Source organism: Dryas octopetala, chromosome 2 (genome assembly GCF_963921425.1).
Source record: "Dryas octopetala chromosome 2, drDryOcto1.1, whole genome shotgun sequence".
NCBI classification, from domain to species: Eukaryota; Viridiplantae; Streptophyta; class Magnoliopsida; order Rosales; family Rosaceae; genus Dryas; species Dryas octopetala.
This window is the reverse complement of record NC_141367.1, coordinates 16,547,314-16,565,898: the sequence shown is the minus strand read 5'-3', so window position 1 is coordinate 16,565,898 and position 18,585 is coordinate 16,547,314. Positions and strand designations below refer to the sequence as shown.

General features: G+C 35.2%; 1 protein-coding gene, 1 long non-coding RNA gene and 1 pseudogene across 3 annotated transcripts; all 3 read left to right on the top strand.

Moving 5' to 3' along the window:
- The first annotated feature begins 2,458 nt into the window (after positions 1–2,458).
- Positions 2,459–3,699, top strand: LOC147293512 (uncharacterized). The gene is made up of 3 exons (XR_015120590.1): positions 2,459–2,826; positions 2,934–3,144; positions 3,652–3,699. It is a non-coding gene; the product is annotated as an uncharacterized LOC147293512 (long non-coding RNA).
- Positions 3,700–5,264: 1,565 nt separating this feature from the next.
- On the top strand, positions 5,265–11,844 carry LOC147293511 (uncharacterized). Its single transcript, XM_086231084.1, has 8 exons — positions 5,265–5,610; positions 5,799–5,932; positions 9,407–9,476; positions 10,176–10,205; positions 10,431–10,507; positions 10,595–10,689; positions 11,055–11,137; positions 11,608–11,844. Exons 2-8 carry the CDS (start codon positions 5,913–5,915, stop codon positions 11,842–11,844), a joined length of 612 nt encoding a protein of 203 aa, XP_086087210.1. The 5' UTR covers positions 5,265–5,610; positions 5,799–5,912.
- A 3,690-nt stretch (positions 11,845–15,534) lies between these two features.
- LOC147293510 (putative LRR receptor-like serine/threonine-protein kinase At3g47570 pseudogene) lies at positions 15,535–17,705 on the top strand (annotated as a pseudogene). The gene is made up of 2 exons (XR_015120243.1): positions 15,535–16,752; positions 17,503–17,705. The product of XR_015120243.1 is annotated as a putative LRR receptor-like serine/threonine-protein kinase At3g47570 pseudogene (transcript).
- Positions 17,706–18,585: the final 880 nt, after the last annotated feature.

The following is an 18,585-nucleotide window of genomic DNA, read 5'->3' as shown; positions in this document are numbered from 1 at the left end:
TAAATGTGTAATGTATATAGTTTTAGACTTTTAGTATAAGGTTTTTAATTAAACTTGTTAATACTTAATACCTTAAAAAATTTGATCTAAAAAAAACCCCCTACAAAATTTAAAATTCAAAAAACTAAAACAGAAAATCACTAAAACAAAAAAATTAAAACACAAAATATTGAAATTGAAACCAAAAAAATTCCATCCTCGCCCAAAATATAAAATTAACCCACCCAAGTTGAAAAAAAAATGAACCTCTGGCGCGTCTCCAGACTTGTCAAATAGTGTAATTTTGAATTGCATGTCAAAACCTGATTGTTAAACAGGAGCTTGTATTTAGCACTCTGAGAATGCAATTGCCCTTTCGTGTATACACAGTTGCAGTGCGAAACGTTTTTTTGGCCCAGTGATGAAGTTACCATTTTCTTGAGATTTGGTTCAAGAAAATGGTAACTTACAATTCATTGAGAAAAAGTTACCATTTCTTGAGAAAAAAAATCAAGAAAATGGTAACTTTGGTCAAGGTTGGGATTGGTTACCACATTCTTGAACCAAGTTACCATTTTCTTGATCGAACGATCAAGAAAGTGGTAACGTGTTTTGCTTCACTGATTCCGTTACCATTTTCTTGATATTTGGTTCAAGAAAATGGTAACTTCGATCAAGAATGTTGTAACTTACCATTTTTTAAGAAAATGTTACCATTTCTTGAGGAAAAAAATCAAGAGAATTGTAACTTTGGTCAAGATTGGCCTTAGTTACCACATTCTTGAACTAAGTTACCATTTTCTTGATCGAACGATCAAGAAAGTGGTAACGTGTTTTGCTTGGCTGATTTGGTTACCATTTTCTTGATGTTTGGTTGAAGAAAATGGTAACTTGGATCAAGAAAATGGTAACTTACCATTTCTTGAGAAAAAAAATCAAGAAAATGGTAGCTTTGGTCAAGCTTGGGCTTGGTTACCACTTTCTTGATTGAAGTTACCATTTTCTTGATCGAACGATCAAGAAAGTGGTAACGTTTTCTGCCCCACTGATTTAGTTACCATTTTCTTGAGGATTGGTTTAAGAAAATGGTAACTTGGATCAAGAAAATGGTAACTTACTATTTCTTGAGAAAAAGTTACCATTTCTTGAGGAAATAAATCAAGAAAATGGTAACTTTCGTCAAGCTTGGGCTTGGTTACCACTTTCTTGATCAAAGTTACCATTTTCTTGATCGAACAATCAAGAAAGTGGTAACGTTTTTTGCTTGGCTAATTTGGTTACCATTTTCTTGAGAATTGGTTCAAGAAAATGGTAACTTGGATCAAGAAAATGGTAACTTACCATTTCTTGATCTAAAGTTACCATTTCTTGAGGAAAAAAATCAAGAAAATGGTAAGTTTGGTCAAGCTTAGGCTGAGTTACCACTTTCTTGAACCAAGTTACCATTTTCTTGATCGATTGATCAAGAAAGTAGTAACGTGTTTTGCTTGGCTGATTTGGTTACCATTTTCTTGATGTTTGGTTCAAGAAAATGGTAACTTTGATCAAGAATGTGGTAACTTACCATTTCTTGATCTAAAGTTACCATTTCTTGAAGAAAAAATCAAGAAAATGGTAAGTTTGGTCAAGCTTAGGCTGAGTTATCACTTTCTTGAACCAAGTTACCATTTTCTTGATCGATTGATCAAGAAAGTAGTAACGTGTTTTGCTTGGCTGATTTGGTTACCATTTTCTTGATGTTTGGTTCAAGAAAATGGTAACTTTGATCAAGAATGTGGTAACTTACCATTTCTTGAGAAAATGTTACCATTTCTTGAGGAAAAAAATCAAGAAAATTGTAACTTTGGTCAAGATTGGCCTTAGTTACCACATTCTTGAACCAAGTTACTATTTTCTTGATCGAACGATCAAGAATTTGGTAACATGTTTTGCTTGGCTGATTTGGTTACCATTTTCTTGATGGTTGGTTCAAGAAAATGGTAACTTTGATCAAGAATGTGGTAACTTACCATTTCTTGAGAAAAAAAATCAAGAAAATGGTAAGTTTGGTCAAGATATAATTTTGTGATTGCATGTTCAAACCTGATTGGCAAACAGAAGCTAGTTTTTAATACTCAGAGAATGCAATTGCCTTTTCATCTATATACAGTTGCATGCGTAGGTGGTTACCAAATTGTTGATGTGAATTTACCATTTTCTTGAATTTAAGATCAAGAAAGTGGTAACTTGGGTTTTAGGCAGTTTTGTGAAGTTACCACTTTTTTGATGCATCCCTCAAGAAAGTGGTAACTCATAGTCAAAATTTGGTAAGTAACCAAATCTTGACAGAGTTACCACTTTCTTGAGGGATGCATCAAAAAAGTGGTAAAACCCAAATCACACAGAACTTCCGCTCATTTCACTCTCCATTCAAAATAAATAACGTAGCCTCACCCAGACCCTCTCTCGCCGCCCTCGCCCTCTCAGTCTCTCACTTTCTCACTGAATCCTCGCCCTCTCAGTCTCTCACTCTCTCCCTGAATCCTCGCCCTCTCGCCACCCTCGATCTCGCCATCCTCTCACCGAAAACTCAGAAACCCATCCCAGAAAGATCAGACTCTCTCTCGCCGTCCTGGCACTGTCGTTCAATCCTCGCTGTCGCCACCCTTTCGCCATCCTCCCACCAAAAACGCAGAAAACTCAGAAACCCATCCTAGCACGTCCATCGCCCATCATACCAGAAAACTCAGACCCTCTCTCACTGAGTTTCGAAACCTAGAAACCCAGAAAACTCACTCAGACTCTCTCTCTCACCGAGTTTCGATCTCTTAGAAACTATAAAACTCCGACTCTGTCTCTCTCACCCAGGTTAGGGCTTCGATTTGTTTACATTTGATTTTGTAGATTTATTCATATGTCAAACTCTCTATCTCTTTCATGAATTTAATATTTGGATTTTGAACTAATTTATGCAGGCTCAGAAACAGGCACTTGCAGCAATTTAATCTGAAGCCAAGACACGTTGAATGACAAATATTTCTGCGCAGGGATGACCTGTGTTTATGCAGGTTGAATTATGTGATTTGTCAACTTCAATCCCAAATCCCTTTTATCCCTGTGCACCACTGACATCTGGGAAGCAGAGTATGAAAACAAATTGGCACTGCTAAATCAAAAGGAGAATCGGTATATTCATTTTTCTAAGGTTCTCCTCTGTGTGTTTGTTTTTGTTAGGAATAAGTTTGACTATGACTATGCACAGGGGACAATTACATGCATTAGTTTTATTAAAGAGTGGACAGTTTAGGAATATATGAAGGATTATCACAGTGCACACCTTTATTTCTTTACTATTGATTCTGAATATCATCTTTTCTTTGACCTCTGATATATGAAGGATTACTACCTTTCCAATTAATTGATTGCGTACTATTTTTTCGTGTGGCAATAAGAGTTTTTTCATTTGTAGTGAATAGTTATAGCTTTCCCTTTTTTCTTTTTAATTTGTGCAAGGAAAAAGAAAAGTGGGGTTTGTTTTTATGCTCTTTTTCTTTTCAAAATCTTGGAAAGGGGGGGGGGGGGGTGGGAGGAGGAGTACGTAAGTGGGGCTGATTTGTCAGGCTATTTTATTTTCCATGAAGGTTTAAAATTAGATATACTTTACGATGATGAGGTTCCGTTGAAATTATTCAGAAACTTGATCAGGTGGAGAGCAATATTTCTAAATAACTGGAAGGTATGAGATCATGCGTAGGATGGGTTTGTTGAGCACCCTTGTAGGCTGGGTCTACAATTCATATGATGACATCCATAAACTGGAAATGCATGCACTGTTTAGCTTTTCCACTTTTTTTTGGGTGTCAATATTCATTAACTAAACTTTGCACTAGTTGAAAGACAGTATTGCTTTAGGGAGAACAAATTGAAAGTTTTACTTTAACTTAACTTTAAAGCCCATGGTACATTTTGAAGCCATGGTAGACAGTCAAGTGAGATGTATATGTTCTTATTGAAATATCCTGTTACTATATTGTGTCTACCTAATCTTTTTACGTAAAAAGTAATCTTGTTTTCACTAAATGTTTTTACTTTTATGCATCTCTTAATCAAAATTTGTAAACTATATTACTTTTTTGCTCTATGGAAATACACGCAGTACTTTTGATCCTCACATCTTAATTACATTGTAAATTTAAATGTAGTTGATATTGTGCAAAACTACGCTATTATAATACTCTTGGTCTTCTTTCCTTGAAGGCCATTAATCTATCAGGGGTTTCCTTGCTGGTACATCTCCATTAATTTTTTTTACTTATTATGCATTCTCATTTATCACCATGGTTGACCATTCTCTTTTCATCATTAGAATAAATTAACTGCATCTTTGCCTTTCCTAAAAACCAATGTAGCTTGTAAGTTAATATTGATGAGGCCACATCCAACAAGTTGATATAACTATGGTTCTTTCTTGTCCTTGTCTTGTTTGGAATGAGTCGAATGACATGGGTCTTGTTATGGGCAACAACTTGATCTCTTTCAACTTCTGCAGGGAAGAAAAGAGGAGAGGTCTAAGGAAAAACAAAGCTGCCAGCAATAACAATGGTAGTGGAGAGTGAGCAATGGACAACCTTCCAAGTATGGGTGGTAAGTTACTGTGGGGGAATTAATGAGATGCTTCACTGGGAAGTAGATTGGCTTTTGAAAACTCTGCAGGGACTCATTGTAGCATGATACTTTCTTTGTAGCTAGGAATGAATCAGTTTCATATAGCTGGACCTCTGTGCTTTGTAGAAGTCCATAAAGTTTTGTTTAGTTCCTTTTGTTATTGGTTTTTGGCCAACAATTTGTTTGTTTGTTGAGAGCAGGAAAATGAATTAATATATTATTGTTTCAGAAACTCAAATAGTCAAATTTCTTGTATAGATCCCCAGTCCGAAACTCTCACTGAATCTCTTTCTCCCTTAATTTCCTGCTCGATCTCTTTCGCTGTTTCCTTCTCATCGATTCTCTCCTTGTAAGAGGCAATCCACACCTAATGTCATTTTAGTGGTCATCTCTTTTGCACAACAGAGAAAAGTAGAAAGAACATGCTCAAATCAGTAGTTGTCGATGGTACTCTTCTAGTTTCTTGGTTTGTTTTCGTTCTACTGTTGTGTGCTTGAGAATACCCATAGGTTTCAATGGAACAAAGAAACATAATCATGTTCTGCTGTGCAAATATGCACTATGGATTCTTGTTTCCTTTCACATGCATCCCAGTAACTAACTTGCACACAAGTAAAAACTATTTTGCAATGGCCTTTTGAACTTGTTTCTAAGACACTTAACATTTAAACTTAGATGTGTTATGGGATTAATTGACTTTGAGTTTTAAGGAGACTATAGTAAGTTTCAATTTTCTTAAACATCCAACTTCAATAGAAGTTGAGTTGGTAATCACATATTTTGTTTATTCTAGTTTCCAGGATATGAAAGAAGACATTTAAACCAACTCGAAAGTTTTCACAAATTCAAGTTTGAAGAAGGCAGTAAAGATGCACCCCTGGCCTTCAAATTGCTCTGAGAAGTGATGTGAAGGACCAGTGCTTTCCTTTGGCTGTTAATTGTGCCTCTGTTATATGCTGCAGGGTCTCTCCAAAACAGAAGGATTTGGTAGGTCTATTATATATAATCTTCATTTTAGAAGTTAGGCAAACAGAAGGCTTCTTCTTCTTTTATATTATGTACTGAATTTTATCATCTTACCAACTTCTGTAATTAAGAAAAACAAGCCGATATATTCCATCTTTTCATTTCAAAATACGTACGAGTGTCCTGAAATCAATCTTATATTTTTGCAGATTACTCGTTTGGTTTAAAAAAAAAAAAACATACAGGAAGGACAACCTTGGCAATTGGAGATGGGGCAAATGATGTTGGCATGATTCAAGAGGCTGATATTGGAGTAGGAATCAATGGCATGGAAGGAATGCAGGTAAGCTTCAGAAATGATCTTTGACTTTAGGACTTATTTGTGGTGACATGGGTGATATGTATCTGTATAATATACCCTTGTTATTCAATTTGAAATTTGTCGTCTTTGCAGGCTGTTGAGATTTCAAGGACAGATTACAAGCCTTCGGAATGGACATCTTGTATCTAGAGATTTGCATTGTTGGGTTTTTTATTAAAATCTAAGTTGTGAGAGAGATGTACATGTTTTGAGGGATAAACTTTGATATCCGAATACTAGTCACTTGTCATTTTGAAATGAAATGTATTAACATCTACTGTTGCTACTTATATTGAAAACAAAGCAGGATGTATTTAATGTTGTAATTTTGAAAAAATGAGTTTAAAATAGTAATTAAAATCGAATTTGTGACCAAATTCTATCACTAAATGTATCTACAATATTTTAGTGAAGGAATGGTAGGTTTTAGTAATGAAGATTTTGGTCACTATTTCATGTAACCACCAGATCCACCTCATCATATTTTAGGGATGAATATATTTATGTTCCTCACTAAACCATCATCTATGGTGATGAAACATAGGCCTTTAATGACCAAAATTTTGGTATTTTTGGGATGGAATAGTTCATCAATAAATCAATTTTTTTAGTGAGGAAAGACTTTGGTCACTAAAAAGAATAGGTTTTAGTGATGAATATTTTTTGTTCCTCACTAATAGGCTTTAGTCACTTGGTTTGGGTTTCGGTCAATTTAGAAACTTAAACTTAAACTTAAACCCTATATTCTATATCCTAAATCCTACCGTGTTTTTTTCAAATTGTAAATCCTATAACTTACCCAATACACTATACCTTAAGACTATAATTCATAGTTGGTAACTTGGTATATAACTATAGAAGCAATTTTGTTAAGAATTTGGGATTGCATGTCAAAACCTGATTGTCAAACAGGAGCTTATGTTTAGTAGTCTGAGAATGCAATTGCTCTTTCGTCTATACACAGTTGCAGTGTGAAACAATTTTTGGCCCACTGATGATGTTACCATTTTCTTGATGTTTGGTTCAAGAAAATGGTAACTTGGATCAAGAAAATGATAACTTACCATTTTTTGAAAAACAAGTTACCATATATTTCTTGAGAAAAAAAATCAAAAAAATGGTAACTTTGGTCAAGGTTGGGCTTGGTTACCACTTTTTTGATCAAAGTTACCATTTTCTTAATTGAACAATCAAGAAAGTGGTAACGTTTTTTGCTTGGCTGATTTGGTTATCATTTTCTTGAGGATTGGATCAAGAAAATGGTAACTTGGATCAACAAAATGGTAACTTACCATTTCTTGAGCCAATGTTAACATTTCTTGAGGGAAAAAAATCAAGAAAATGGTAAGTTTGGTGAAGCTTGGGCTGGGTTACCACATTCTTGAACCAAATTACCATTTTCTTGATCGATCGATCAAGAAAGTGGTAACGTGTTTTGCTTGGCTGATTTGGTTACTATTTTCTTGATGTTTGGTTCAACAAAATGGTAACTTCGATCAAGAATGTGGTAACTTACCATTTCTTGAGAAAATGTTACCATTTCTTGAGGAAAAAAATCAAGAAAGTGGTAAATTTGGTTAAGATTGGCCTTGGTTACCACATACTTGAACCAAGTTACCATTTTCTTGATCGAACGATCAAGAAAGTGGTAACGTGTTTTGCTTGACTGATTTGGTTACCATTTTCTTCATGATTGGTTCAAGAAAATGGTAACTTTGATCAAGAATGTGGTAACTTACCATTTCTTGAGAAAAAAGATCAAGAAAATGGTAAGTTTGGTCAAGATTGGGCATGGTTACCACACTCTTGAATCAAGTTATCATTTTCTTGGTCGAACGATCAAGAAAGTGGTAACGTTTTTTACCCCACTGATTTGGTTACCATTTTCTTGATGTTTGGTTGAAGAAAATGGTAATTTCAATTAAGAAAATGGTAATTTCAATTAAGAAAATGGTAACTTACCATTTCTTGAGAAAAAAATCAAGAAAATAGTAAGTTTGGTCAAGATATAATTTTGTGATTGCATGTTCAAACCTGATTGGCAAACAGGAGCTTGTATTTAATACTCCGAGAATGCAATTGCGTTTTCATCTATATACAGTTGCATGCGTAGGTGGTTACCACATTCTTGATGTGAAGTTACCATATTCTTGAATATAAGATCAAGAAACTAGTAACTTGGGTTTTAGACAGTTTTCTGAAGTTACCACTTTTTTGATGCATCCCTCAAGAAAGTGGTAACTCTTAGTCAAGATTTGGTAAGTTACCAAATCTTGACTGAGTTACCACTTTCTTGAGGGATGCATCAAAAAAATGGTAAAACCCAAATCACATAGAATTTCCGCTCATCTCACTCTCTATTCAAAATAAATAACCTAGCCTCACCCAGACCCTCTCTCGCCGCCCTCGCCCTCTCAGTCTCTCACTCTCTCGGTAAGCTATCCCTCCTCTCTTTCGCTTTGTAGCATTCTCTCTACCTCATCCTCTTGGGTTTCTTCTTTATGAAATAGGGTTTCAAATTAGGGGTTTTTTGGGGTTTATGTTTTTCTTCAAATTAGGGGTTTTCTTAGGTTTGTTTGTTTCTTCAAATTAACTACACCTTCGTCCGACACTGGAGTCTCCCATTTTCTGCTTATCAAGGTTTTTTTTCATTTTGGGGTTTTTATTTTCCTTCTGCATTTGGGATAGTTACAAGTTTGGTTTTTGGGCATGTTCGGCTCTGCATTTGGGTTTTGCATCTCACAGAGAGTGCAAAAAAAGACTAAGACAAGGAAATAGCCTTGTCCTTACCTACTGGCAGTGGCCCTGTTTACCTCACCATCATCGACGTACCCACTCGCATCCTCAAATATTGAGATATGGGTTGGTTGCTGCTATATCCAACTCCTCCAGCAAATTTATGGACATATGAGTGAGAAACCGTAGCCCTAAAACAGTTCTTTTATGTACTACTGAATTTGTAGATCTCACTGGCGCTATCAGGTGCTCGGCCTTTCTCTCTCAATTCAATCTCTGTTTTTGTTTTTGTATTTTTTTCTTTTTTAAATCTATTTATGTTGTCAATCAAAGTATATTTGGTTGAATTTTGTTGTAGGTTTTTGGTAGTTCTCTGTATCTATGTGAATCTGGTGTTGGTTTTATAAATTTCTTTACGATTTGGTATTATAGATCAACACTTAATTCCGCTGGATGTTCTGAGGCAAGAATAAAATCAAAAAAATCTGGCCTGAAGTTCCAGTTTTTGATATGCTTCCTTAATCCTTAGTTCTAAAATTATTTCTTCCCTTTTTCCTAATATAATTAGATATCCAAGTGTATATATTGAGGTGAGATTTTGAAACAGGATACTCGAACTTTGTTTACATGGGCTCTTGATGGTGAAATTCTTGTTCTTAACATTACCCAACAACAGATTTTTGCCTCCAACCCCCAATTAAATAGCATCAATGATTGCAGTTCTCATTTAAGAGGAATGATGCAAAACCCTGAATTTCTTTGTCAGTTGGCTTCTCCTGAGAATATGCAGGTATGGTAATGAGTTACTAGCTTGCTTTTGGAATTTTGAAGTGTTTGTTTACCTAGGCTACCCAATTCACATGAGAAGTCTACTGGATTGGGTTTCTACTTTGTAGTTGTTTTGGTTTGTTGTATTTCTTTCTACTTTTCTTGTTTGTATGAACCTCTTGTATCACTTTGGCGGTTTTCCTTTTAATGGTTGAAGTATTTTCTATTTTTCTTTTTTAGGAACATGTTTTGGGTTGGGATCATTGTAAATTGTGGAGTTGGAAATTAATAAAGCTATGTAAGGTCTTGATGCATGTTTTAAGTGAACTGCAATGAGTAAGGGAATATGTTGGTTTTGACTTGCAATAGGGCAGCTGTAATTGGACACTTGATGAAATTTATATGAATAATACTTGAGAAATGTTTAGCCTTTTCTTTTCCTTAGATGATGCTGGTGCAGATCAATTTGTAGCTTTCAACTAAATTTATCACTTGTTATGGTTTTCTTTTGTAGGTTTGTATGTCAAGGGTAGTTAGTACGTACTCTGCATTGGGGTTTATTAGTTTTTTTGTAGTTGCGTGTGAATTATTGGAAAGATTTTCAAACATGTCATGCAGATTGGCCTGTAATGAGTTACAAGGAATTGTGTTAATGCATATTGGACTATAATGAGTTCCACAAAGCTAGGAAGACTGATATTTTGATTAACATACTCTGCAGTTGAAGGAGCATTTGAGGATGAGAATACTGGTATGTTTACTTTCTTATCTATTTTGTTTAATTTGTTTTCTATGTAAATGTCATCATAAGAAGGAAAAATTGATAACTTTTATTGCTGCTTTTGTACTTTGACAACTGAGCCAGCTGTTTGTTTGAGTACTGGTAAGCCCCTCTTGTTAGTATGGTGTTTTATTATCTGTTTGTTATTTTTTCATTCTGGGCTTGAATGTTGTGTTTACTATTTATTCATGGTAGATGTTGAGACGAATGCGTGCTTGGATAACAATGGTGGTTGCTGGCAAAATAAAGCAGCCAACCTCACAGCCTGCAAGGTATAGATCATAACTTACTAGCTCATCACATGCTTTTTGACAAATCAGAAAATCGTGTATTTTAACTCCTCTTCTTTGGGACTTCAGCTCGCACACTCAGGATACATTTCGTGGGAGGGTTTTTGAGTGCCCCCTAGTTGATGGTGTGCAGCTCAAAGGAGATGGTTACACTAGCTGTGAAGGTAAAACGAAAAAACTATATATTTTTTGTTTATGTCAAAAAAGACATGAAAATTAAATTGAGAAGGCAAAAGTGTGGTTAAAAAAAATTGTGGATTTTTTTAATGCTCCTGGTTTTGCATTCAAGTTGGTCAAAAGGTTTGATCAAGATTTAATGATCCTAGTTGTTTATATCTAGATATTGCAGACTTAGTTCTAAAAATAAATATGTATGGGTTACAGATCAATGGAAATCTGCACTGAAATTTCAGTTCTTATATTCTTCTTCATGTTAATCAAATTATAGCTAGAATACTTCTACTTTGCAAAAGTTTTCCTTTTGTTGCACATTGTATTTCAATATATTAATATTACCATTGGCTTCCAGCGAGTGGGCCTGGGAGGTGCAAGGTAAACAATGGAGGTGGTTGGCATGAAGCTCAAGATGGACATGCATATTCTGCTTGTACGGTAAGTGATCTTTATGTGTTCCCTTTTTTTTGTTTTTTTTTTTTTTAAAACAAAACATTCTGCTCTTGGAAAATATATTTATTTTAAATTCCTATTATTTCTCTAAACATGATGATGGAGAGGTCAAATACAAGTGTCTTGCTGGGTTTAAAGGTGATGGTGTCAAAAGTTGTGAAGGTAAGAGAAATTAACGTCTTGGTATTTTTTGTTGTTGTTTTTCAATTTCACTGTAATAGGAAATAAATCTAGTAATGCATTGATGTCTAAATAGCTCAAGTTCATAAATTAAAGTCATGTTTTTGTACTGTGACAACAATGGTTCGATGCAATATATTGCCAATTTTGAAGGTAATCAACGCCCAGCCTGGGGATGCAAAGGGACTAATGTAAGTGAACGTTTTTGTTAAGTTTGGCCGACCATTTGTGCAACCAAAACATTGAAATGTCATAATGCATGTGTTTTGTATTAGGGTAAGGCTGACTGCCATGGCTGGATATGGGTAGATGAGTACAAGAACTGTGCATTCACCAATGTTTCGGCATCACAACCACCCAAAGATACCGGAGTGTCAAATGTCACGGATTCATCACAAGGGTCAGCTGCCCCTGATTTATCTCAACAGTCCAGACCCCTGGATTTGGTGGATGAAGAACCTGGGAACGACTATCATTCAGAGTCATCGCCAGACTGCACCCTTGCCAATTAGCGTCCATGGTGGCCATCTGACTCATCGTGGTCACCTGATCCTGATGAAATTTACTCCCCGTATTAACAAATGTAATTATAATGTGCAAAACTGGTTGTGACGTCACTAAACTTGGCAGGCTACAATCAGGAAGATTGCTGTTACTCTTGATTAATTTTGCAGTTTTCATGTTGTGAGAATTGCTTCTTGGGTATCTGCTTGGTTATTGTTGTACTAAGACTCAATCTAAGTACTATGGATGAAGTGTATGCTTGGCCATTTTATTTTATGCATTTTGTTCGTTCTGTTGTTTATGGATGTGAGTAATGTGACTGTGTATATATGAATACGTGGCTGCATTGTTTGGTAAATAAATGACGTATCGGTGTGCATCCTGAAAATTATGACAATTAAGTTATTGAGACGTTAATAAGTTCATGTTCGTTAGTAAATATTCAGGCACTCCAATTTAAACTAGCAGAGGATAATTGGGTATGTTAGACTAGACAAATACATTCATTTAAGAAGAGATGCTGAAAAACATAATGTCATGGGCAGGGGCTTGCCTCTGTAATAATATGCCTTATAGGAACCCTAGTTGTGCACGAGGATGCAGTAGACCTATCATTCAATCCCATGCAGAGTTCCATGTGTCCAAGAAGGAGGCAGATTCTTCAACAGATGCTGCCTCTGGCGCGTTTCCAGATCGACTAGTCAAACTGTGTAATTTTGGATTGCATGTCAAAACCTGATTGTCAAACAGGAGCTCGTATTTAGCACTCTGAAAATGCAATTGCCCTTTCGTGTATACACAGTTGCAGTGCGAAACCTTTTTTTGGCCCAGTGATATTCAACAACATGTAAATGCTTGATTCTAACATTGCTTGTTTATTAAGTCAAAACTATTACAAGGGGATCAATTAAATTTATAGTCTTTATGAAACTAGACAAACTCACATCTCCAGGAAAAAGTTAAGTACATGTAGGGAATCAAATTGTAAGAGAAATGAGCTAAAAGGCTTCCGCCAAAATATATTAGTAGAAACCACAGTTACTGTCTAAATGTATAAATATGAGTGGTTTGGGTTTTGGTTAAATTAGAAACTTAAACTTAAACCCTATATTATATATCCTAAATCCTATTGTGTTTTTTTAAAATTTTAAAACCTATAACTTACCCAATACCCTATACCTTAAGACTATATTTCATAGTTGGTAATTTGGTATATAACTATAGAAGCAATTTTGTTCACAATTTTGGATTGCATGTCAAAACCTGATTGTCAAAAAGGAGCTTGTATTTAGTAGTCTGCGAATGCAATTGCCCTTTCGTCTATACACAGTTGCAGTGCGAAATGATTTTTGGCCCAGTGATGAAGTTACCATTCTCTTGATGTTTGGTTCAAGAAAATGGTAACTTGGATCAACAAAATTGTAACTTACCAATTTTTGACAAAAAGTAACCATTTCTTGAGAAAAAAATCAAGAAAATGGTAACTTTGGTCAAGGTTGGGCTTGGTTACCACTTTCTTGATCGAAGTTACCATTTTCTTGATCGAACGATCAAGAAAGTGGTAACATTTTTGCCCCACTGATTTGCTTACCAGTTTCTTGAGGATTGGTTCAAGAAAATGGTAACTTGGGTCAAGAAAATGGTAACTTACTATTTCTTGAGAAAAAGTTACCATTTCTTAAGAAAAATAATCAAGAAAATGATAACTTTGGTCAAGATTTGGCTTTGTTACCATATTCTTGACTGAGGTTACCATTTTCTTGATCGAACGATCAAGAAAGTGGTAACATTTTTTGCCCCACTGATTTGGTTACCATTTTCTTGATGTTTGGTTCAAGAAAATGGTAACTTGGATTAAGAAAATGGTAACTTACCATTTCTTGAGAAAAAGTTACCATTTCTTGAGAAAAAGTTACCATTTCTTGAGAAAAAAAATCAAGAAAATGGTAACTTTGGTCAAGGTTGGGCTTGGTTACCACTTTCTTGATCAAAGTTACCATTTTCTTGATCGAACAATCAAGAAAGTGGTAACGATTTTTTCTTGGCTGATTTGGTTACCATTTTCTTGAGGATTGGTTCAAGAAAATGGTAACTTGGACCAAGAAAATGGTAACTTACCATTTCTTGAGAAAAAATTACCATTTCTTGAGGAAAAAAATCAAGAAAATGGTAACTTTGGTCAAGGTTGGGATTGGTTACCACATTCTTGAACCAAGTTACCATTTTCTTGATCGAACGATCAAGAAAGTGGTAACGTTTTTTGCTTGGCTGATTTGGTTACCATTTTCTTGAGGATTGGTTCAAGAAAATGGTAACTTGAATCAAGAAAATGGTAACTTACCATTTCTTGAGAAAAAGTTACTATTTTTTGAGGAAAAAAATCAAGAAAGTGGTAACTTTGGTCAAGATTGGGCTTCGTTACCACATTATTGAACCAAGTTACCATTTTCTTGATCGAATGATCAAGAAAGTGGTAACGTTTTTTGCCCCATTGATTTGGTTACTATTTCTTGAGGATTGGTTCAAGAAAATGGTAACTTTGATCAACAAAATGGTAACTTACCATTTCTTGAGAACAAGTAACCATTTCTTGAGGAAAAAAATCAAAAAAATGGTAATTTTGGTCATGATTGGGCTTGGTTACCACATTCTTGAACCAAGTTACCATTTTCTTGATCGTTCATTTTCTTGATCGAACGATCAAAAAAGTGGTAACTTGGTTTGCAGCAAGGTTTTGGTTACCATTTTCTTGATGTTTGGTTCAAGAAAATGGTAACTTGGATCAAGAATATGGTAAGTTGCCACATCTTGATCAAGAGTTACCATTATCTTGAGGGATGCATCAAAAAAATGGTAAAACTTGTTTACCAGTTCAGCAGGTTATCTTTTTTTTTTTTTTTTTTTTTTTTTTTTTTTTGGTGCAGGCATCCTGCAGTCATTATAGAAGCTCCCTGAATTGAATATTCATAAGAATAACCATACTGGTGAAATACCTCATGAAATTTTCAACATCTCCTCCTTCCAAATTTTCGACGCATCAGAAAACTCCCTTACTGGAAATTTCCCATCATACACTAAAGTTTACCTTCCTAACATTGAATTGCTTTTTTTTTTTTTTTCAAATCAAATTACTGGAAATATCCCATCCTACTTTTCAAATTTTACTAAGCTTAGACAGCTTGATGTTTCTCTAAACTTACTCTATGGACCAATACCCACGAATCTTGGGAGCTTAAACCACTTCCAAAGCCTTTTTCTGGAAAGGAATAAGTTAACAGGAGATCCTGGAGTTCCTCAACTTAGATTCCTTTCTTCTTTATTTAATTCCAGTTCGCTGGAACTTTTAAGTGTGAGTGAGAATCCTCTAAATGGCATCATACCTGAAACCTTTGGGAATTACTCTTCTTCCCTCCAATTATTTTACGCACCAAGGTGCCAAATCAAGGGTCATATACCCAAGACAATTGGTTCCTTGAAAAAATTGAATACCCTTCACCTGTCTTACAACGATATAAGTGGAAAAATTCCATCATCAATTGGAGGATTGGAGATGTTGCAGAGATTGTATCTTGGCAACAACAATATTACAGGTTTCATTCCAGAAAAGCTTTGTCTTATGAGGAACCTGGGAGAACTATCACTAGAAAACAATAAAATTGCTGGATTCATCCCAAACTGCGTAGGAAACCTTAGTGTTCTTCAAAAAGTTTTCCTAAATTCCAATAGACTCAATTCATCAATACCGATGAATGTATGGAGCCTTGAGAGTCTCCTGTTCTTAAACTTGTCATCCAATTCTTTCAGTGGATACTTGCCTCCAACCATGAAAAAGTCGAATGCAATTCAAATGATAGATATATCTTGGAACCAAATCACAGGGAACATTTCAAGCAACATAGAAGCTTTTCAAAGCCTAAACTCCCTAAATTTGTCAAACAACTTGTTTTTAGGGTCTATTCCTAAAAATTTGGGTGATATGAAAGGGTTGGAGTTTTTGGACCTTTCACACAATAATCTTTCTGGCACAATACCAAAGTCTCTTGAAGAACTCAAATTTCTCAAGTATTTGAATTTCTCTTTTAATCAGCTCTCTGGAGAGATTCCTTCTAAGGGACCTTTTGTTAACTTCACCGCCCTATCATTTTTGGAGAATAGAGCACTTTGTGGGAGACCAGATTTTGGAGTCCTGCCTTGCGTGACTCGTAGCACTCGAAAATGAAAGACAGCATCTCATTTTCTCAAATATGTTCTTCCAGCCATTTCATCAATAATCATCCTCATAGCTCTCATTTATATGGTGACACGATACCGGAAAAGAAATGTAGCCACTGCAAGTTCAATTGAAGAGTTAACAAAAAAAGAGCATGAAATGATATCATATCTAGAACTCCGTCGTGCTACAAATGACTTCAGTGAAAGCAACTCATTGGGAGTGGGAAGTTTTGGCTCTGTGTACAGGGGGATACTCACTAATGGGACAACTGTTGCTGTCAAAGTTCTAAATTTGCAGATGGAGGGTGCCATTAAAAGTTTTGATGCAGAATGCAACGTATGGCGGACAATCCGGCATAGAAATCTTGTCAAGGTCATAACTACATGCTCGAGCCCTGAGGTAAGAGCTTTGGTGCTACAATATATGTCCAATGGAAGCCTTGAGAGGTGGTTGTACTCGCACAACTACTGTCTGAATCTTCTACAAAGAGTAAATGTGCTGGTGGATATTGCAACTGCATTGGAATATCTGCATCATGGTCAGTCAGAAGTTGTGGTTCACTGTGATTTGAAACCTAGCAATGTTCTTCTTGATGAAGACATGGTTGCACATGTGGGAGATTTTGGTCTTGCAAAAATTTTAGCAAAAAACAAGGATGCAACACATACCAAAACCCTTGGTACGCTTGGCTATCTTGCACCAGGTAAATCCATTACGTTTATTGCTGTTAATTTAAATTAGCATAGTAATTTTGCTTGTCTTAGTAGGACACTTTATAGATGCAGTACTATATTTACATTGAAAACCAGGTAAATTATTTACCAAAAAGATCTAAAATCATGAAATTATTCCTATAAGAATGTCAGAAAAATTATGATGGCTTGGTTTCGTTAGATGGTCACTAGTTACTTGTTTTGTGTCTTGTTAGTGCTCTGTCTTTTTGTTTCTTGTTCTGTGTGCTTTTTGTGCACAAACATTTTAGATACTGTGGTATGTTGTAAATGAGGATAGCAGAGCATAGTGGAGACTCGGGGGAAAATATTTGGACTAGAAAATCAGGAAATATTTGTGTATGATTGAAAACGAAGTGCTTATACTTTAGTGTAGATATTTCTGTCTTTAAAGTAATCTGTTCAGTTTTACTTCTCTGTTTTTCTGGTACCCAGTGGAACGAATGCCTACAGGTAAACTGTTCAGTTTTACTCTCTGACAATCTATTTCCTTAAAATCACAAGTTTGATGTAGGTATAAAGGAAACAAGCAAAAAGTGACTTTTATCAATCTTTACAAATTACTAGTTAAATCTTCTAAATCTACTGAAAGTAAGTGCAATTAATCATTCTTGTTAAAAAGCATCGTGACATTTGAATTTGCATGTGGGTATATGTCTGAAAGGTTTGCAGTATATGGTTTAATAATGCTATAGTTTCCCAACTACTGTGATTTTTGGCAGAGTATGGTTCGGAAGGAAAAGTGTCCGCCAAAGGTGACGTTTATAGTTTTGGAATTATGTTGTTAGAAATTGTCACAAGAAAGAGACCCACAGAAGAAATGTTTTCTGGAGAACTGACTTTGAGGCAATGGATAAATGCGTCACTTCCCGACACGGTAATGACTTTGTACTTTGGCTTGCGTTTCTTATTAAACCAATTATAAATGCTTTTCTATGTTTAATTATCAATGCGTGGAAGTAGAAGTACAAATTTTTCTCTTAGTGGTTTATTTATCCATAACTCGCCATATGTGAATGCCAAAAGCCCAAAACTTCCATACAGAACAAAAATCAAGACACATTCTTTGACCATGAAAACAGTGAACTGGACTTTCTTGAGTAGGTGATGATCTCTATAAAAAGTTATTCCAAGTCATGCAAGCAATTTACAGAGCTCCTAGATAAACAATGTAGAAATTAACTTACTTTAGAATGATCTTGGAATGAGATTTGGTACTACAATGGAATATCAATGAAATGGAAGTGTATGAATGATCTAGGGATCTGTGCTATATTGTATTGTACTTGAGTAACACTACAACAAATATGTCTTAAAGCCATTTTGAATTGAAATTGGATTGAAATTAGTGACAATTGACATTTTTGGAGTCATCGATTAATATTTTGGTTTGTTTTAAAAATTATGATGAAAAAGACAGTTGCTTTAGGTCCCACTAATTTGTACAATAGTTGACTAATAAGTGGCATGATAAACATTGAAATAAATAAATAAAAATTAGTGGGATAATTATTCATTTCCCAATCCAAATCCAACCAAAAGAGACAAAGGGTGAGATTAATAAAATTTAATAAATTATTATTTCCCACTTAAGACTCAAACTATAGAAGTAATAGTTACAAATCTCCACTATTTGTTAAAAGTGGATTACATGTCCCTTACCCATTTCCAATACATATACCACTATTAGACCATTGCCACCAAACATAACCGTAGCCCATTCCCACCAGCTAGGGGTGTGTTTTGGAAATGAGGGAACATAAATAGGGTATTCCAATTCTAATCCAAAAAATTTCGGAATGAAA